A 21,970-nucleotide genomic window follows, 5' to 3' on the forward strand; every position below is an offset into this window, starting at 1 on the left:
AAAGTGTCTTGCTCCTGGTGGGATGGAGGCCAACTATGAAAATCCCAAGTCCTTCAGAATTTCCTGTCAATTCATACAGCTGCAAAAACAATTTTTTTTTTTAAATCTCTCTTCTTTATTTGTATGACCTTAGAAGGAAATTCAGAATTGTGAATTCCCAACTTTCATGAAAACTAAGCTTTCATTGATCCCCCCTGCATGATGCTTAGGCATATGGTACAGGCAGACATGAAGTTTGCATTCTAATTTGCCAAGTGTCTTTTGCCTGTATTTCTGTGGGTTGTTTGAGGTCTTGGTTTTGTTTTTCTCTTGTTATCCAAAAGGAAAGTTATTTTATTATCTTAAAAGAAGTCCAGAATAAGGCATTCAGGGTTGTGATTTTGTCTGCTCTGCTTCTGTTAATCATCTTTTAGTACCATGCATGAATTAAATTGGGCTTCTTTATTTAACAGAAAAAATGTGAGCGTTACTGGCCTCTGTATGGAGAAGCAGCTGTAACTTTTGGACCATTTCGTATTTCTTGTGTGAGTATAAAGCTTTATAAATTAATTTTCAAGTATTTAGTGGGTTTCTAACTTAAATATTCAATGAAATGTATGTAGTGGGCTTTTTAGTTGTTCACTACTAAATTTTACACAAGGACTCTCAAAGGAACAGGCACATCTAAGCTGTGTGGTTCTTCGAATTCTCCTTGATTTTTTTTTTTTTTTTTTAAAGAAGGGAACCTGTGTCCCTTGCTCTTGTATATTTTTATGTATCATTGCTTGAATGTCTGCACCAGACTCAAAAAATCAAAATCTTGTGCAGTTGTTTTGTGTGTTATGACTTGTGTGTCCTGAGTGAGCTGAAAGTACCACTGGAACAGGTTATTTTTATTAAGTGAATTAACACGACATGTTTTTAGGTGTTCAGAAAGAGTTTACATGCCTGCTTATTCAGCTATTAATACTACTTTGAAATAGTCTAACAAGAATTAAGTACACTTCATTTCATCCTGTCAGGAAAATACATACTTGCAAATTTTAGCCTATAAAGATTCTGAGTAACTTTTCTTAGGGTAAATTGATTCAAATTTGCTGCTTTTTGCCCTGTTCCTTGAGATACTGGGGAAAGGGGTTTGTGTGTTGTAATTGCCTTAGCTACAGCAGAATCTATTACCTTTGGGTACTCTGGTGTGTGTGGGCTGCATAGCTTTAAAACCTGCAGTGTTGCAATTGTTGATGGGAAATGGTAAATTCCCAGGAGATAGAAACACATTAAAGCATATATTCAGTCTCCTAAAGTCTCTGTGAGAAGCTGTAATGCAAAGTTTTTAAAGGCATCTTCAAATTCTGATGTTACTGGTACTTAAAGTACAATAATACTGTTTGATTTCTGCAGTATAAACTTTCCTTGATATTCCAGAGGAAGATTTGAAAATTCTGTGAGCTAGAAGCTAGATTTTTTTGTCCACAACCAAGATAATTAGTGATTCTTTTAGATGCACCCTTAAAGGAGACATCACAGGATAGAGTAGTAAGAAGCTGAAATTTATACAGCAAAAGTGTTATAGAGGGATGGCTGTGAAAGGCAATTGTAAATTAAAAGTATGGAAAAATAAAGCAAAAGAGGTACTTAGAAATATTCTTATATGGCTTGTTGATGATTTTGGTACAGACAATTTCAAAACTCACACTTTTACTTAAAAGTAACCCATTTTGCACATCCTGTGCAGCAAGCTGACTTGCTGGTTAATCAGTGTTTTGATTGCCCCTCTTTTGAGGAAATCATATATATAAAACCAATGAATTAAAAAAAAAATCCTGAGTTTCAAGTTTGATGTTTTAGTTATGCCCCGTGTGTTGCATATTGATTTTTTAATATTTTTTTCCAATGCATTATTGTTTTCTTATGTTTAGGAAGCTGAGCAAGCAAGAACAGATTATTTCATTAGAACATTATTACTTGAATTTCAAAATGTAAGTACACAGTTACTTCTGGTCTTACCTTCAATGAATGTTCAAAAGTCTCCAAAATTATACAATGTCAGAAACTCATGAAAGTATCTTCACTTTTTTAGGGGCTGATTGTGGATGTAAATGATAAATTTTGGAAGAGATTTTAAAATCTTAGTATATAAAGGAGGAATAGTGAAACTCTTTGCCTTTTTTATGTTCTTGTTTACCCAAATGGCTTAAGCTTTTCTTGTAAACTTACACTGAAATGTCAGATGTCAAATGTCAGACTTCATTTGACTGAAAAACAGCTACCAGTAAACAAAAACTGTAGAGCCCTCCTGTAAAAACACAAAGCATGACAGTCTGTTTTACAGAATACCTGTCATTTTAATTGTCAATCAGCATTAATAAATGCTTTATTTCAGGTTAGTCTCATTTGTGGTTATGTTTTCTTTATCAAAGCTTTGTTCCTTTTCAACAATGGCTACCACAGCAGTTATGAGAGCTGCTTAATCATGAGGGGAGTGATTTAGGGGAATAATTTTTGTCTGCAGTATTTGCTGGGAATGCATGAATTTATAAACAGTAACAGAAACTGAATAACTGACTGGGCTGTGAGACAGTTTAGATAACAGAAATTCTGTGTAGTAATTGGGGTTTGTGACATTGTTTGAAATGGTGCATTTCAAAACAGAGCTGGATACCAAAAACCCCAAAGCAGAACCTGCCTTCCTTTAATACCCAAATATTGTATGAACCAGTTGCAGCAGAGATTGTGGCTGGTGTAGATTTTGCTTGCCTGTACTGCACATGCAGATGATGTTTGGCTGTTGTCTCTGGGGAGTTCTGTCCCACTTAGAAGCCTGTGTACTGCTTAAAAACTGAGCAGCAACACAAAGTTATGGTTTGTGCTGAGCTTTTGATCTTAGCAAGGAAACAAGTTTGTTCCTGTGAAGAGCAATTTAACTGAAAGGGTTAATGAGATGTGTTGATATTTGATCTGTGCATCTGATAAAGTGGTTTTTCTTCAGATTTATGTAGCAGATTTGCTTGAGGATTCCTGTAAAATTAACTGCAGACTTTTCATCTTTCTTTGAAGTATTCTAAGCATAGCCTTGCACTGGGGAGGAAAAGTGTATTTGTGGTATAAAGTAATATCCTTTTAAGTTTGCTTTCAGGTTTTCCAGAATAATTACATGTTTTGTCACTTCTGTAGCATTTGCAGTGGATTATCATACAAAAAGAAGCTATGCAAAAGGATTTAAAATTTCCATAAATCTACAAAGTTATTTTAGTTTCTAGGAGGAAAACCAGTTCGACTGAAACTTGATTATTTTCAGGAAAGAACTTTGGTTGTTTAGTGTATAAGTGGCAGTAGAGAAAAAGGACTCTAAAAGTTCTTTTAAATGTTTGATTTTCATATAAAAAACAAATCCTTTTTTTCCCCTGACCATTCTGCTTATGTGAAAAATCAATAGTCTTTTTCAAAGTAATTAAGTGAAATTTATTGGTGGACCTTAATAGATAGCTGTAACTGTTCCTTTTTAGTGATGACCTTGGTTTTACATAATCACCTAGATTTTTTAATTTATGCTTTCTTAGGCTGTGTTTTCTCTTGTTTTAGCTAGCTATGGTGTTTTCAGAGAGCTGGGAAAAGTCAAGCCTCAAAAATAGATAAATTTTCATGCTCAAGAGGCCTGCTATGTTTCTTCTCACATAATGAAACAGAAGGTAGTGTAGGTCTTGAAACCTGTAGGCTGTAATGAGGATCAAAACCTTCATGCTCTGCAGTACATGACTTGGAGTGGGATACTGGAACCCAGAGGTGAACACCAGCATGGGAAGGTGCAGCAGAACGAGCTGCTGGTTCTGCTGGTAGCAGCTGCAGATGCTTTGGATAGTGATGAAAGGGAGGATTTTCAGGGATTCAGGTAGCTGAGTAACTAAGCTGTTCTAAAGCTGCTTCTTGCCTTGCCTTTATTGTGGCTCCTTCTGCCAAAATAAAGTGCAAGTGTGATCCATATTTAGGTATGGTCTCGATTGTTTCTGTTGTTTTCTTAATTTCCCTCTGTGAGCCTGTGCACACATGCACACACTTTATTTTGTAGTGTGACAAAACAACACCTTTGCCCCCATTTTTCTTCGTTAATGTAAGTTACTGAAGTACAAAGAGAAAAAGAAAGATAAAAGATTCTTTCTCCATTTCCAAGTTATAGCTGTAAGGACATAGAGCCTTTTCATATGGTGCAGCACTGTTGGGCCTTTACCCATGTAATAGAAAGGGCCTTCTGAACTGTCCCATAGGGCATCTTCTTATGCATTATCAGCACTTCAAATATGGTTTCAGAATTTCTCTTCTATTTTTGGAAGTGGTATAAGCTGTAGGGTTTTTTCATCCAGTAAATGACTTGTTAAAGCAAAGGTTCATAGGACTACTGTGGTGCAAAGTGAAATGTGTGCTGTCACTACCAGCTCTCTCCCTGCCCTCCCTCAGGAGACTCGCAGTGTTTATCAATTCCATTATGTCAACTGGCCTGACCACGACGTCCCTTCGTCTTTTGATTCTATTCTGGACATGATCAGCTTGATGAGAGAATACCAGGAACATGAGGATGTTCCTATTTGCATACACTGCAGGTATCAAATGGATTTATCTTTTCATTTTAAGCATTTTCATTTTTTGAAGTCTAGACTTTTGTTATGGGATGCACTAGTTTTGGTTTTGAGTCGGAATTGAGTTATTTATTTTAGTTGAAAAATTCTCATGACAAAATTTAATTCAAAATCATACAGACTTCATTTTCTTAAAATTGATGCCACAGTGAAATTTTGCTTTTACTTTAGTTTAAGACAGAATATCAATCAGAAAAGAATGAACCTTTGAAAGGGGACCTGTTTTGAAGTTAAGACATAAATCCTTGTGAGGACAAAACAGACTTTGAAGATCACTGCAAATCAGCTTGAGAGTAAAGGCTCCATTTTTAATAGGAGAGACTACATACCACCACTAAGAACTCTGTGTTCTAATATGATGAAGATCTTTATGAAACTGCAGTTTCCAGTTGGGAAGTCTTTACTACTAAACAACAGTTTCATGATTGACCCGAAATTTGGCTGCCAGAACTGTTGAGACTGAATTGCTATGAAAATATTTTGCTGCAATGACACTTTCTGACAATTTATCTGAAAATCTTGCCTATTGTTTTTAATGCTTTCTAAAGCAACAAAAGTTCATGTGTTATGTCAGGGAAAATTGAATTCAGATTGATAAGCCAGGAGATGTTAAATTCGTGGGAGTTATTAAGTCTTTAGAGCTTAGTTATTCTCTTAGGGGCTGCATTCTTTTTTTGAGTTGTCACTCTTAAGTGAGGTCTAAAAACATGAACTGACCTAGCACTGAAATCTATTCACTTTGTCCTGTTCTTTTTGAATGTCAATATAATTCTGAATGTTGATTCTTTACAGCAGTGTAATTATAATGTAATAAATATTAATTAATTATAACTCTGCATGTGTAAAATAGAGGAATTCATACAATTAGGAAAATAAATGAGATAGTTTGCTGTCATTCTTAAACTTTCAGATTTATTTTTTTAGCTAAAGAGGAAAAAATATGGATGTGATACTAAATCAGTATAATGTGGCAAGTCTTTCAATATCTTCTGTTTTGCCATTTTACATCATTTATCATTAAACTTGGAGAAGACCACACCTGATGAAGCAGTAGTAGCTGGGAATAGTGTGACAAAAGGGAGAGGCAATAAAATTGTCAACACTGAATCATCTTTCATGACTGCAGTTCCAAATGGCAATGAAAACTTGCATTAAAAGATTCAGTGCTTCATTTTGCTCTGCTCATTTTATTTTTAAGACACTATAGTGTCAGGCTGAGTGAAATTAAAATGATAGTTGAGGGATTTGGGTAATTTTTTTTAATGTGGACTTTTGAAATATGAGGCTTATAGTGGTTTTTTTATCAAATTTAAATAATATCTAACACCTCTCTTTTTATGTTATAGTGCAGGGTGTGGAAGAACAGGAGCCATCTGTGCCATAGATTATACATGGAATTTGCTTAAAGCTGGGGTAAGGAATCCTACAAGAAGATTTATGACATTCTGTAATTTCATAACAATGATTGGTTGAGCTTCCAAGTGTTCAAAAATAGGGAAATGTTTAGGACATTCTGGAGCTGTTTACAGGTTGCATGTTTAGTTTCATTGCACTCATGCTTTAGTATGAATTTACTTTCACAGCAAGTTTTTGTCTAAATAGGTCACTATAAAATTCTAATTTAAAAAAAATTTATTTCAATATAAATTGATTTTTAAATTTAACTTTCTCAGTCTCTCTGATTTATCATGCAGCTCATATGTAAAGGCATAACTTCATTCTGGGATTTTTAGTTTATGAAGCATTGTTAACATTGCAGTGCCATATTAATGGCATTGGCTATTTCATTTCAAAAATGCTTGAAATGCTCTCATCTGGTCTAAATCAAAGGTAAATTTGGAGTTGCTTTGAAAAAAATATTTAATAGTTGCAGTGTGGAGAGAACAGATTAGCTTTTTTTTATTGTTACCTATAAAAGTTACACTTTTTTTTTTTTTTGATGTTTAACAGGTTTTGTGTTGTTGCTGTGACAGTTACGTCATTGTAAATAACTTGCTTCTGTATTTCAGAAAATACCCGAAGAATTCAATGTATTTAATTTAATACAGGAAATGAGGACACAGAGGCATTCTGCAGTGCAAACAAAGGTATAATTTCTTTTAAAATAAGTGTGATAATATATCACTATTCTTTGAAAAGATCTTGTGCATTAATTTTTATCTGGTACCTCACAGGAGCAGTATGAGCTTGTCCATCGAGCCATAGCACAACTGTTTGAAAAGCAACTGCAAAAATATGAAAGTTGTGCAGACTGGAAGATTGCAGATGGAGTGGTAGGTGTCTTTCCCATATGTAGCTGTTAGCTTCTGATGAAAATTCTCCTGTGAAGTTGTTTTTAGTGTTCAATGGTGTGATCTTATTAAGTTCTCATGTTTTTTAAAGTGCTGCTTGCATTAAAATAGGTTAGGGGAGAGAAATAAAAGTTTAAAATGTTTTTGGCAGAGAGCTTCATGTTCTACCCTTTTAACAAAGGAGAAGGAAGTGCAAAAAATACTCTTCATTGGTATTTACAGTATTTGAGGATTTTTCTGTCTTTCTATCCTTCCCCTTAAGTTTCATGTCTCCTATAGGTTTATCATCTTTTTTTATGTTTAGGTATGTTTTCTTGGCTGTTGCTGTACACTGTATGAAAAATGGGTTTTTGGATTAATATGTTCTTTCTCTCCCACAGTCCAGAACTCTGTACCACCCTTTGTCCCTGGATTGTGTTTTGTTTATTCAGTGATTTTCTGTCCCTAATTGGTGCAGATTCCATAGCTCTCTAGAGGGAGTATGAGTGGTATCTCCAGGACTCTGAAATATCTGGAAGCAATTTTAAATGTGCTTTTATTAATAAGCATCTCATTTAGTTTAGGGATTTAGCTATCCTATATGTGCTTTCTAGGAAGTCTAGAATGTTTTCAATTCTTGGATTAAATGCATCCACCCTTCTGTTAACTCCTGAGAATTTATATTGTTCATGCAGTACTTATGAGGTCTTTAGTCATGACAAGGAGCTTGTTGACTAAATGCAGTATGGAAGTATGGATAGGGCTGGCTATTTTTATTTGTTACAGGTTTGATTAAGCTGGGGTGTGATTTTTATTTTTTTTTTCTTGAGAAATGAGCATAGCAGGGTTTGGAATATGCAGATTGATTAGCTTTGTACAGAAGTGATTTCTAAGTACTTGAGTTTTGATTATAAAATAATAGATCAGTCTACTGTATCTTCTGGTTATTTGCCTTAAATCTGACCTGTGTCTGTGCTCTTATATAGGATCAAAAATGTCTCTTATTTACTTACTCCTATTACTATATATACACTAAATGACTTGCATATTCCAGAAGATGAATAAAGCTGTGGCAAAGTGTGGTGGTACTCTGTAACAAAGGCAAGTGCTGTCTTCAGCACAGCTTGAGAGCTTTGCTGACTAATAAAACAAGACCTGATAGAAAATGGATAGGTAATGTATATTGGGGTGAGAGAGGGGTAAATCCCAGCTCTGAAAAGGCAGTGGTGGAGTGTGAGTTTTGAGTTTTACTTGTTTATGATCAACAAGTTGTAAAGGAAATTGAATTTTAGCAAATTTTACTGGGAAACTGGTGAGAGCAGAGAATGTAATGTCCTTGTGTGGGTACTTGCAGTTGGACTACTGACTGCATGTCGAGTCTGCTTATCTCAAAAATGTTACAGAATTTGAACATTGAACAACTGGACAAAGGTCAGAGGTGTTGGAAGGCTCAATCTAAAGAACAGCCAGACTGAGATGGTGAAAAAAATGGCTGAGGTTAAATACAACAGAGGCTGACTAACAACAGAATGCTGATTACCCTTAACTTTTTCTAAGGGACACCAGTGAGACCTGAAAGACTTAATAAAAAAGTGACATTTGTATAACAAATGCAGCATGAAGCTGCAGAGCTCCTTGCAGCTGACAGCCTGTATCTTTGGGTGAATATCTCACCATCTTGGAGTCTTCTTCCATGAGTTTCACTGGCCTCTGACCTATGAAATTCCAGAGCTGAAATCTGTTGGAAAACATTCTAGGGAAGGATCCCAGTATGCCTGCTCTGATCTTATTCTTCCCTGGAAGTTCCCTTTTGGTCACTGCTGGAAGCAGGGCCAAGTAAATCTTTGTCTGACTAGGCAGAGCCTTTTTTGTCTTGGGATATGATGCTTCTTCCTACTGTTACTTGAATCATTCTGCAGAAAGGTTGAGGGGGAAAAAATCTCAAAGGTGAAAAATTTCTGTATCTAAAAGTTTGGTACTTAAATTTGTTACTGTCCATTTGTTACAAAATTTGCTTTCAAGGAATTAACTGGTATAGGCTTAACTTCAGGATTTGTAAGGGAAACTTCACATATCTGGTTAAATAATTTCTTGTAGTTTTAACCTGATTCTCAAATCTTTGAAGCTCACTTGAGACATCACTTTGATATTCTGATAAAGCTCCATTTTTACTTCCAGGAGTGTATGTAGCATCTGTTGTATATAATGTCTGATTTTCCCCAGAAATTTTCTAGTTTGCTTTCTTTAAAAAAAACAAACAAACAATCTGGGATGTATCCTGGTTAAAAAACTAAATCTGAGGCAGGAATTTTTCAAGTAACTTTATTAAATACAATGTAGTATTCTAAAGCTCCTTCATGTATGTTACTTTGCCTGCAGATGCTACAGCAACTATGAAATCTTCAATATGTGAACAGTTCTGGTTATGGCCAATGAAAACAATTGCAAATAAATTTATGTGCCTACTTTGGCTATAATACTGTTGGTTAAGTAGGAGATGCTACTGGGCTGAAAAGGAAATGTCATTTATTCTATTTTGATAACACTGTGAAGAGCTGGAGCGCTCCGTAGGGTCGATTTCATGGTTTTGTTTTCCTCCTGCTGTTCTCATTTCAGGCAGCGTAGAAATGGGTTGATTTCCAGAGCTCTGTGAGCAGGGCTTGCCAGCAACATCCCAGTAAATCCCAGTAAAAGGCTGATCTGATTGGCACTGAGGGGCAGCATTCATGGGCAAGTAGCTCAGACACAATCCCGAACGTGTGTTCCTGGGAGCCTGCCAGCTCTGCCCTGCTGGAAACAATGCTGGAAAAAGTCAGCAGCAAGGCATGCAGGGTTTGAACAGAGACTTAGGACAGGGTTAGAATTCCCCTCAGAACTTGATAGATCCCAAACCATGTCAGAAATACACAATATGTAGGAAATGTATAGTCTTACCATGTAGTTATACCTATTGTGAACGTGTAGAACTGCAAATGTTTAACATAACACTAAGTATTTAAATGAAATGAAATAAGGAAAGCTCTGCTCAGATACCAGTAATTTCAACAGTACCCCAAGCAGCCAAATTTCAGGGTAAAGAATTGCTACTCAGGAGCCATTTTTTTGTGATAAGGAAAGAATTCAGATGCTGAATTTGATAATCAGAACTATTCTCTTCCCATACTTAGTAGTACTTTCAAGTTACCAAACAATTAAATTGGAACAGAGTCTTGGAGTGAAGCATTTCCCACTGAAATTCTTGATCATATTGTCATGTATTTCAAGTCAGTAGCTGTGCTTCTCACCCTCATTGGCTTTGTTAGTACTGCTGGGAAAATATTACACTTGGTGTTGTATTTGGAAGCCTTGAAAGATATGTGAAATCATTAGTCTTGGTCATCTGATAAGGTATCAGTCAGATTTGTGTCAGTAAAATATTTTATGAGTTATTGGAGAAGGTTCTTCATGAGCTGAAGTGAACTGAAGCTGTGAATTGTAGCTGTCTTGGAAAGTCTGATTCATATGGAATTTCATCAAGTTGGATGTTCTGTTTGGAAGTCAGAAAAAGAAAATTGGTTAAAAGACAAACAACCAAGCTCACTCTCAATTCAGAAATGTTTCTTGTTGAATTTTTTCTCTTGACAGTACCAAGCATATTAGGGTACTGCAAGTCCTTGCTTTGCCCTTATCCATGACTAGAAGTTTGTATTAATAAAGACTTTCTCCAAAATCTAGCAGTGCTGGTGCTCTCAGTGTCTCTTGCGTTTTGTGCTGTAAAAGCAATAGAGTTCTGTTGCTGTGGTTGACTGCACTTGTAGAAGTCACAGAGGAATCAGCTGCTATAAGAAGAATGTTATTTGAAACATTAATGGTTTAGAAACTGTAAGTGAAAAGACTGTGCTGTTCATATTCTCTTTGCTGTTTGGCAGCTTGGAAGGATATTTTTTGTCATTGCAGCCTTCTAAAAAATCATGTATTTCTTCAGCGACATTGATCTTGTTGCCTCTGTTGGAATGTTTTATTAAATCTGAGTCACTTGAGTGTATCATTTCAATCTGAAGTATTTCTCTTTTTATCTACTGATGCTCAGTGATTCCCATGCTGCTTTATAAAAAGGCAAAAGGAATGCCTCAATTCCTTTTAAGGGAAAACATGAGATTACTTCTGGAGGAGTCTTTGCAGTAAATTTGCCAGTATTTTACTAGTACAGAAAGCTTCTGAATGACATTAAATATTTCCACAGTGAGTTTCCAAAAGAAAATGATACATTGCAATTCCTGAGAAAAAGGTTTTGAATTGTAGTCAGTGTGTGTGAAATCTCGGTCTAAGACTGAGATCCTCTGTTTGCCTGAAGTTAGTGACAGCACTGTTTGGTGGTTGAGCCAGGGGGAGAAGCAGGTGGGAGAAAAACCCCCCTTGGGAGGTGATAGCACAGTTTGGGTTACCTTGGCCAGTGAGAATTCCTTATTTCTCTGCATTACTACAGGAACACAAGTTACTCTGCATTTTAGTAGACTAGGGGCAATCTACACACAGTATTTGAGTTTATGGCCTTGTCATTTGTTAATGTAGTCTTTGTAGGTAGGTATGTGCTCATTGTATATATCTGCAATTTAACAGAGTACCTAGAAATTCCTAACTATGAGCACTTTCACTTGATCTCAGTAGCTGCTCCTTCACTGGAGCAACTCCAAGGGAACTCTTGAACTGTTGAACATTTGATGCAAATAGACACAAAGGTTGGGGAAAGATCCTTTTCTTTCCCCATGTTACAGTGAGAAGACACTGCAGTGAGACAGTAGGGTAGCTGTCTTCTGTGAGAAAGCAGGGTGCTACTCTGAACACTTAGTGAACTGCATATTTGTTAATCTATTTTTAAAACATGATTCTGTATGATAACCCCTGTGAGCTACGTGTGTTGTCCTGGTTTGTCTGAGCTGATACTTTTAAAAATTGTGCTCTGCCTGAGAATGCAACATCTGTCTAGAGAAGCAAGGGAGTGCTGACTGATGTTGATAAGCTGTGCTTAGGAAGGCTGTGGAAGGCTTTTTCTTAATACCACCATCTGCTCCTCTCAACAGATGCAGTCATCCCAGTGAGATACCCTGTATTCACTTTCAGAGCTGAGCTTCCTCCTTTCTGCTCTGTGCTAGTTTTTCTGCATGTTTGCCTGTTTGCTTAGTTTGATGTATATGACAGGGAAATCTGTGAGTTGGTGTCACTCAAGGGTGAGAAATACTCAAAATACTGGTTATTCCCTATTCTTGTAACACAGAACTGAGAACAAGTGACAGGGAATGACTTCTCTAAAAGTAAACAAAGCCTTCACAGAAACATCAATCCATTGAGCTAATTAAGGAAAGTAGCAAAGTACCTCTTTTTTTTTTTTGGTGGCAGTAAATCCTGTAATCATTCTTGCTCCTCCTTCAGTGTAACTGAAACAATGAATGGATCTGGAGTTGAACCTGATTCACAAGTGAAACTTTTGACACCTCTCTGTCTGAAGCCTTCCCTGTGTACAAAATTGGGGTAACCACTGGCTTTTCTGGTGTTAAGTTTAAAAGTACCATTTTGTGTGTGCAGATTTTCTTGCTGGGTTTTAAATTTTTCTTTTTCAAGGAATTGTTTTTGTAAACTCCGTGGTTGTGCATGTGCCTTGGACATTTGAGTTTAAATACATTCTTTTAAGGCTTATACCTATGTTTTGTTACCAGTAACAAAAATGGCAGTGCCCTTTCAGCTACTTCTGCCTGTCTCAACTAGAAACAGCTTGTTACTGTATATGTGGAGTTTTAAAAAGCTTTGACATATGTTAGCTTCTCTAATAAGCTTTTGCTTCTGCCTGTGAGAAAAGCATATCTCAGGAAACATTCTGTTCACAAACACTCCACTTTACAAACATAGAAGGACAGGGATGCAGCTGCTGGTTTGTTTTCTGGACGAGTTAGTCTAGAGCCAACAGGCACACCCTTTCCCTTGCCAATACCCTTTAGAAAAATGAATGCATAAATAAGAAATGTGTTCCTGAAAATTTCTGTGCTGGTGGAACTGAACTGGGAGACTTTCCTGCTCTGTTGTAGGATGGAGAGGTTGGTGGTGAGGGGGAGGAACTGGAACTCTTGTGGAGTCTCTCTAGTATCTTTCTGTTTTGTGCAACTGGGGTGGGCTGCAGTGCTGAAGCAAGGCCAGCAGCCCACTCTGTGCTCAGGATGCAGTTGTTTAGGATGCATTCATTTCTAGCTTTGGTTGTTAGCACTTCTGAGTCAGGGGAGCCTTTTCAGCACAACACCAATGCACTCAGTGCTAGCCATAGTGACAAATACATAAGGGAGAGATTCAGAGTTTGCATTGCAGAACTGGGGGAAGTGAGGAGGAACATGACACAACCATTGAGCAGGAAACAGAGTTTCTTGTTGAATGCTGGGAGCCTCAGCATCTTTGGCACCAAGCTTCAGCATAGTCCTCTGCCTGAATGAGGCAATAAAATTAATGTCCATACTTGTTAAAGGCAAAATGATCTGTATGGTCACTCATTACTTGATGTCAAAAAGTAGGAAATTGCTTTTTTACATTTTTGAGAGAAGCTGGTAGAGGGATTGGATGTTCATGCCCCATGGTAATGTTTCCACTGCCGGGGACCCTAAATTTGGATGCAAACCACTGTAGACATACTAATTAAAAAACCCCAAAACAGCACACATTCATATTTTTCCCCAGTTATTAATTGCATCTAAAGCAGCATGGGCAGCAGCAGGTGAAGGGAGGGGATTCTGCCCCTCTGCTCCCTGCCTGAGACCCCACCTTGGGTTCTGCCTCCAGCACTGGGGTCCCCAGCACAGGAGGGACCTCACAGGAGTGAGTCCCCAGGAGGGACACAGAGATGAGCAGAGAAGACAAATTGAGAGTTGTGGTTGCTCAGCCTGGAGAAAAGAAGGCTCCAAGGAGATCTCATTGTGGCCTTGCAGTGATTCCAGGGGGCCCATGAGAGAGATGGGGACAGGGTTTTTAGCAGGGCAGTAGGGCAAAACAATAGTTTTAAATTCAGACAGTACATTCAGACTAGATGGAAAGAAGAAATGTTTTGTGGTGAGGGTGATGAAACACTGGAACAGGTTGCCCAGCGAGGCTGCAGATTCCCCATCCTGGCATTCCTGCCAACAGCCAAGGCCAGCTTGGACAGGGCTCTGAGTAACTTCATCTTTTCAAAGATGTCCCTGATCATTGCAGGAAGGTGTGGATTAAATGGCCTTTGCAGGTCCCTTCCTACAGAAACTGTTCTATGGTTGTGTGAAACCAAACAACCTTGATTGACTGCAGTGGGAGCTTCAGTGGTGTTCATTTAAATGTGAGTGGCTTTTATCTGCTAATTGAATCTTACTCCAAAAAGCCCCTGATGGTTACAGCCAGTGGTCAGCAGGACAATGAACTCCCTGTGCAATTCCCTGAAAGGGCTGACACCATCCTTTCATTAAGGAACAATGGAGTGTTTCTGCTGGAGTACTTGTGCAATGTTATATTTGACAGCAACTTAATGGGGGCAGTTAGGGAAAAACAGTAGGAAAGATCAAAATAGTTCATTTTTGTCTCCATTTTTTCACAGGTAAAGCTTCACTTAGTACACTGAGGAATAGAATTTGGTAATAGAGTCTTCACAGTAGCCAGCAGCAGTATGGTAACCTTTAAGACAAGTAATGGAAGTTAAAAACATATAACTAATTAATCTGAATTTAAATAAAGTTAGTTAACTGTTGAGGCAACTTGTAATTTATCTTCCAAAGCAAAAATTGCTCACTGAATTCAAATGCAACTATCACATCTGAAGCAGAAATTTAACAGGGAATTCTCTTTTGTTCTATAAGACTGAAGGAGGTCAGTCCTTATCACCAGTCTCAGCAGGCAGGCTGGCAGATAGCAGATCCTATTGCCTGAACATGGTATTGGGCTTTGAAATCTATTACACCCATTTGGGATATTTGTTGCTCTTTTTAAAGATTGCTTTTTCAAAAGAGAACTCCTGCAGGAATAGCCTTTAGGTAAAATAGGCATTAAAATTAAGATAACACTAAGGTCCTCCTTGGTTTTGTTGGGTCTTTGGCTGTGGCACATGTTTGGAAATAGAATGTCAGCTTTAGGCTGTTGCATGTTTTGCTTTGATTCTTAATCATATGTAGTTTTTTCTTTGTTTTTGCCTAGGGACTTGGTTGTCATTAAACAGTGTTCACAGCCACTCTTGGGGTGCTGTGTTTTAGATCTGTGGTGAAAACAGTGCAGATTGTTTGTAGCTAATGCTGCAGCTCTTGCTGAACAGGGTTTGCACAGTCAGGAACTGGCAAAGGCCCTCCTGTGGAAGGTTATGAGTGATTGCTTTTGCATTGCTTCTGTGATTTCTTTTTATCTTCTCCACCTTCTCCTTTGCCTGCTAAACAATTTTGTCTTGACCCACAAGTTTTCCTGCTGTTCCTCTTTCCAGAGGTGGAGTGGAGCAATGAGAGTGAGAGTGGCTCTTGTGGGGTTTAGCTGCCTGTCAGGGTTAACACACAACAGTATTTTACATGTATATACATGTAAGTGCATATATAAAAAATATTTTATATTTATGGTCCTAAAGGGATATTAAAATCTTCATGCTTTGCTGAGTAAATTGAACTTTCTCGTACACAAATGGGAGGTTATTCGAAAGTGTCTCAGATCAATGCATTAGGAGACAAGTGGGCAAGATCTTTCTCATTTTTGCTTACAACACTGTAGATTATTCTTCTCTTCATTGGGGTGATTGTACAAGTGTAAATAATTAGACTGACTGGAAAATAAATGCCTTATTATCCAATTATTCATTTAATTATTCAAGGTGAATAACTGGGAGGGTGTATGGGAGCTTGCTCACTACCAAAGAAAGATCGGCTTTTGAGTATTTTCTTTGGTGGATTGTTCAATGGCAAACAGACCAAAATCTTCAGTCAGAAAAATGTGAAGTTGGATACACAAGGTTAAAAATAATTTTGTACATTTATACAAAATATGACAGCCAAAAATAGGTCATATTGTTATGTATTCCTGCCAAGTGTCATTACAGATCCTTGGACCTCACAGTTCACATATTCTATGTATCAGCTTTGCAGCCATGAGTAAAAGTATCCTTTTTTCTTTTAATCAGGATGAAAATAATACAGAAAATGCTGTCAGTTCTTCAGATGCTGAGAAACAGGATTCTCCTCCACCAAAGCCTCCACGGACCCGCAGGTACCTAACTGTGATCCTTTACTATTTTAGGCTGAAAGATGAATAAAAAATAGAATAAAGCTACTGATAGCATAAAACATTAAGATTAATATGTTGTGTTTATAAATAGAAATATACATAATGCAAATAGAAGTCATATAATTGACTCTAAATATAAGCTACAATATTTTTGTGAAGTCTGTGTTTACTTACACCAACGTTGCAATGATTATCTGTGAATAGACATGTTTACTAGCCAGATGTGTTAAATCTACTTGTGTTTTAATTCTGCTAGGTGACAGTAGCAAAACAAACTTCAAATAGCCTCCAATAATGACTGAATCCTCCTTTTTGGAGACAAAACCATAATGACACATACCCATTTATCCTAGAAAAATCTCAGACAAATACTGTTTTTGACTAGAGTATGACAACCAAAGGCTGTTATTATTGAGAAGAATTGGTCTCACCAATCCTGTCATTCAGCAGAGGAAAATTTTCTCTAGCTCCTAAAATGCCTAGGCATAGCTTTACAGAACCCAAAAGTAAATCTGAACCAACAGATTCATCACCCTAAAATGGGTACCCAGCCCAAGTGTTGAGACAGCTAAAGAAGCAGCTCTCCTGAACAAGGTGTCCAAGACCCCCAGCTGGTTTGTGCAGAGCTTAGAGAGGCCTTTGGCAGGTGATCTGCCTGTGTTACAGTGCCTGTGGGTAAACAGAATGAGGTGAGAATTTGGGTTTCCTAAAGTTGCTGAATGACGTAAGGAACCATCAACCAGGTGATATTCTTGGGTAACATTTAGGCAGAAGTAAAGTCTAATTCCTTTAAAATAAAGAAAGAGATGGAAGTAGGTTAGGACCTTTTACAGACAAATGACAGGATTGGTGCTATGTAGGCAATATATTTTTACCTTATTTGGATTGATGGTAATGTGATTGTATTCAATTGTGTAGATGAAGATGATGTCAGAGGAGTCAGTTACCCTGTGTTCATGATGAGTTCCAAGCTCTTGAAACTTCATCACTGAGCTTAGAAATATAATTTCTGTCCAATAGATGATTTCCTTACTAGTGTTCCTTGAAATAATCTTAGATGTACCTTTGTTTTTATCATTTTTATATATTATTGTAATATTAACATATGTATAATTCATGTAATTCGTGTTTAAGCACACATCTGTCTTATCTGCACTGCATTGTTCTTTACTTGCTGCATTAAGTTAAAATCTTTTAATCTCTCCTTAAAGCCTGGGGTTTTTTTGGGCCTGTTTCCATAAAATCATACTTTCCCATCTGCCAGCAGTGCAGGCAGATTGATTTCCTAGAGGTGAATAAATGGAAGCTTTTAGCAAAGCTGTTGTCTTTCTAAAATGGAGATTATTTTTGAAAAACAATTAATTAAACTCCTCCTGGAAGATGCTTCTGAGGAAAGACTTTATTTGCTATTAGTCACATCTGCTCAAAATACCCCCTAATGAGCATGTTTTATTCTTGATGTGGGGGGTAATTTTACAAATCCACAGCCTGATTGAGGCAGGACATAGAGCCAGGTTTTGTGCATTGTGGATGTTTTGGCATAGATGAACATCCTTTTCCTGGGGAGGATGGGAGAGCAGAGTCAGTGAAACATTTTAATTTAATCCCCATATGCACAGGGAAACGTTTTTAGGTTGCCAGCCAAATGTGTAGTTGAGTTTTACATGCACTGTCTCTGAAGAAGTTACAAGTAAGTTGCTAAAGCTACTATTTTTGAAAAGAAATAAGGCTTTACATTCTTTATAACCTATGTTGTAAATGGCTTTATAATGTATATTTAGTAAACCAAAATGCATTTTTAAGGGAAGTTTAACATTTGCTTTGCTTTCTAAAGCAAGAAGGGCTACAGGGGCTGATAGTGCAGGGTACTTTGGGGGAGCTTGGTTTCAGGTGAACTTGCTTGAGGTGATCCTGAGTGAGCAGGAAAGAGAAAAAAAAGGGATTTTTTTCTTGGCCTCAGGATGCTTGTTTTCCATATTGTTACTGGACTAAGCCATGTTTGCTTAGACAGGTATCTGTGAGTTGTTTTCTGACAGCCCCAAATCTGCTGGGTGAGGTGGTGACATCTCCTCTGCAGCCCTTTCCACTGGATAACCACGCAGGTCACGGCAGAGTTGTTCTGTGAAGGTGGCTTTCTCACTCTCTCTTGCTCTGTTTGTAATATTCGAATGAAAACATCTCAGGATCTTCTTTAGACTTTAGGATCTCTTCTTCTGAAAGTGCAGCTAATATCCTGTAGCTCTTGTCTGTGCTGAGGATGAGATGTCACTAAACACTTTTACCGTGAGAGGTAGGAAGCTTACTCAGAGAGGTGTCATTAATCCTTTTAGTGCTTGCTTTGGCCTGGGCATGTATTGGGGAAGGAGTGATACTTTCTAGGCTGCTTTTATGTCTTCTTGGAAGGTAGAAGTATCTTTAGGATATTGTAATTATATTGGTATTAAATTGGTATTTTATTAGGTCTCCATGAAGCATCTAACTGTAGTGGTTTTGCAGAGGTTTGGAATTGTATTGCCTTCCAAGCTTTTATCACCTTGTAATGCTTTAGTGTAATTAAACTTGCTGTACATTATGTGAGTGTTGTCATTTAGCGTAATGTCTCTCCCTGTTTGATGTCAACATAAAAAATATTCTAATATTACTCCTTGATTATTACAGAGGTAAACAAGAACAGCTCATTAGTGCATACACCAGCACCTTATCCTAGAAATTGCTTGGCTTGGCAGCTGATGATCACTTCTTGTGGAATCAACTTTCTTTAGAGGACTTGGGGGGATGGAAAGTCTTTGTTAGATATGTTTTAATTATTTTCAGGTTAAGGTAGGAAGAGGGCATAAGTAAGGTTTAACTTTGTTATATAAGAGACTGCAAAAAGTTTAAGCTTTAAGTTTACAGTTTTGGACTGTACTTGATTTTAGGTGACTGATGTGTCAGAATTCAGAGGGAGCACCTTAATGCCTTTCAGTATTAATTAGTCCATGGAATATTTGTGTGCTTAGTAGTTGATTCTAAAGTGTTGGGGGAAAGAGATGGTTTATTTTAGCCAGGCTTGCTTACAAAAAGTTCTTTATTTTCAAGTTCAAATGCATTTTGAAATCAAAGCATAGACTTAGACCTAAACTCATGAAAAGCAAAGATTATTTAACAGATTTTTTGTATGCAATGTAATGAAGAGCGGTGTGCTGCTGTCTGAAGGTGGAAAGGTAAAATATTGTAGCATTTTAACTTCTCATCAGATTCTGTTCAGACTTCAGTCTAATGATAGTAAATACATTTCCAGGGTTATGTGTTACTCTGTTTCATTTCAAGCCCTACAAACCATCTCTGTTTCCTACAAAACTCATTGATGGCTGTTCCTTCTTAGTAAACTGTCTCTAGCATGTATGCCACAATTAAAAAAACAAAAAGCCTCAAGTAAATTTTAAGAGATAAATTCACCAGCTGGTTATTTTTATTAATTCATTGTACTTTTACATTAATTTTTGTAGTACTTTTGCAGCAGCTTCACTTACCTGGACTGTTGCTTTTCTTTCATGTGGATGGCAGTGATTTAATGCTAAAGCAGAATAATGTGGTTGTCTAGCTTCAGCCTGCTTATGTTGAGTTTAATTTTCCTATTTTAATGAGGGAGGATGTAGAGCTTGGTATCTAATTTTGGTTGTTCATATCAGCTGCATTCCATGACCTTGGCATCACTCTCTTTTATTTGAAACATCCTACAGTATGCTGCATAGAATAACCATGGATTACTTAAGGCTTTTTTTCTTTCCAACACTGGCCAAGTTTCATTTAAATCTGAACCCATTGTGTGCAGTTTCAGTCATGTAGCTCTTTTCCATTAGGAGTAGAATGGATTAGATTTTAAAACATTGTGAAAATTTATAATGTATTGCAGAAAGCAATAAATGGCTTGTTTTTCTTGTATACATTTTTTGAAAGCTGTGGGAAGGTTTTTTTTTTCGGACAAGTTATAGTACTTTTGACAAATTTTGTGTAATTGTTGCTATGAGAAATAATTGTAAAAAGGTGTTCTGAGAAGGCACTGGGGCACTGCCTCAGCTGTGTGGCAATGAGTGTATGAAAAGGCTGCCTCAACCACCCAGGGGAATTCCATTTCCAGCTGTAAATGAGGCAGTGCCAAGGCAGTGCCATTCCAAGGTTATCAGGAGCATTTGGATCTGAGGAGGCACTTGAAGGCTGAGTCATGACAAAGTTTTCTATTTTTTTATCACACCATGAGGTTTTGCAACCCTATGTGTTTATTTAAAGGTATAATATAGGGAAGCTTCTCTTACTTGAATGGCCTGGCTTTCTTTGCTTCGCTGACTCTTTTCTGTCTCAATATCTCTTTCATGAGCTTTCTGTGAGTTTCCTGGTACTTTAAATCAATCTGGTCTTACTGTCTCCTGTTGTTTTTGAGTATTAGTAGCTCATTTTCAGATATTTTTCTGCCTCTGGGGGCAGAAATATCTGTGGAGCACAGCTGCTGAAGGACATGCCCAAAGACAGCATTATGCAGCAGCCCAAAATGCCCAAGATTCACAAGACTTTTAGAAAAAGCTACTGCCAAACAGAGATCTTCTGAATGTGTTCATGTCCTTATATTTCTGCAGTGTGAAAATGAGCAGAAACATCATTTGCAATGCAGAATGTGTGAAATAGTAATATTAAAAATGTCAGTAAAATGGGAAAATGTTGCCTATTGGGATTTATTTCCTAATTTAAAGAGAAAAATACATTAGATGCTATTTGGACATCTCAGTTGCTGAGGACAGATACCCTTCAATATTAATAAGGCAAAGAATTATTTTGACAAATAATTTCTCATTTCTTCACTGTAAGCTCTCATCTAAAAATGAAGAAGTGACATTTAACTTCAGATGTAATGGGGAACATTGTAATAGTTCTGTTGAGATGTGTAGGAGGAAGGTGTTTAATCAACTTTTGGGCTGCTGATTTGTGCAACATTTCCTTTATCATCAGTTCTATGGATACATCTGAGATAACTGTTTGAGGCTCTGTTTACCAGAGGGTAAACTCAAAGGGTAGAGTGATTTTATTGACCAGTAATTGGTGAAGAACCTCATGAATTTTGACTGGTATTGTGGACCTATATCCTTGTTATATCTAGTTGAATGCTAATTTGCTCCTTTAGCTAATTGTAATGCATAATGTTAGGTCTGTGCCAGATAAGGAATTAGTTTTGCTGATTGCAAACAACTCTGGGTCAGGAAAATCAGGTCAATAAGGGAAAACCATGATTTTCAGTAGGAGGATTTAGTGGAGATTACTGATGAACACTACTGCTGGTAAAAGGGGGCATGTAAACATTTGTGCAAGTGCACTCACTGTCTGCCTCCCTGTGTTCCTCTCCCCATTTGGAACAGAGGAGAGAAATCCAAGAGGAGGGAATTCTCTTGTGCTTGGTGTGTATTAAATTGGAGCAAGATTAATGCCCCCTCATTTTATCTTTACTTTCTTTACTGTCTTTTTTTTTTTTTTACTGTCTTTCCTTTACTAATTCAGGCAAACAACTTATTCTCAACCTTATTAATTTTTCTACAACTAGAGGCAAGAATTCCCAAATTACTTGAGTTAAATTGCTTAGACACGATTGTATTTCTTCTGTTTTAATGTAAAGAAAACCAGCAATATACAAGTGCAGGGAGGAGAGGAAGAGAAGGAATTTGTGGCACAACTCTGTGACAGGAGTCAGGCAGAGAATGGAAGAGATCACCCAGGACTGCAAGGGGACCTGGGCTTTTCCAGATACAAAGATACAGGAACTTGTAGAAGATCATTTGGAAGCTGTTGCAGTACTTCAGGGGTTTGGATTTTCACAAACTGAGAATC

General features: G+C 37.3%; 1 protein-coding gene across 1 annotated transcript in view; it reads left to right on the plus strand.

Annotated features, from left to right (window-relative positions):
- The window catches only part of PTPN12 (protein tyrosine phosphatase non-receptor type 12), a 69,808-nt gene that overhangs the window by 37,567 nt on the left and 10,271 nt on the right, over positions 1-21,970 (plus strand). The window contains exons 6-12 of the mRNA XM_058022939.1: positions 453-524; positions 1,899-1,958; positions 4,432-4,574; positions 5,957-6,023; positions 6,620-6,697; positions 6,785-6,883; positions 16,014-16,099. Of these exons, the coding sequence (XP_057878922.1) occupies positions 453-524; positions 1,899-1,958; positions 4,432-4,574; positions 5,957-6,023; positions 6,620-6,697; positions 6,785-6,883; positions 16,014-16,099 (605 nt within the window). The remainder of the gene's footprint in view (positions 1-452; positions 525-1,898; positions 1,959-4,431; positions 4,575-5,956; positions 6,024-6,619; positions 6,698-6,784; positions 6,884-16,013; positions 16,100-21,970) is intronic.

This window comes from Melospiza georgiana, chromosome 4, assembly GCF_028018845.1.
Source record: "Melospiza georgiana isolate bMelGeo1 chromosome 4, bMelGeo1.pri, whole genome shotgun sequence".
Lineage (NCBI taxonomy): Eukaryota > Metazoa > Chordata > Aves > Passeriformes > Passerellidae > Melospiza > Melospiza georgiana.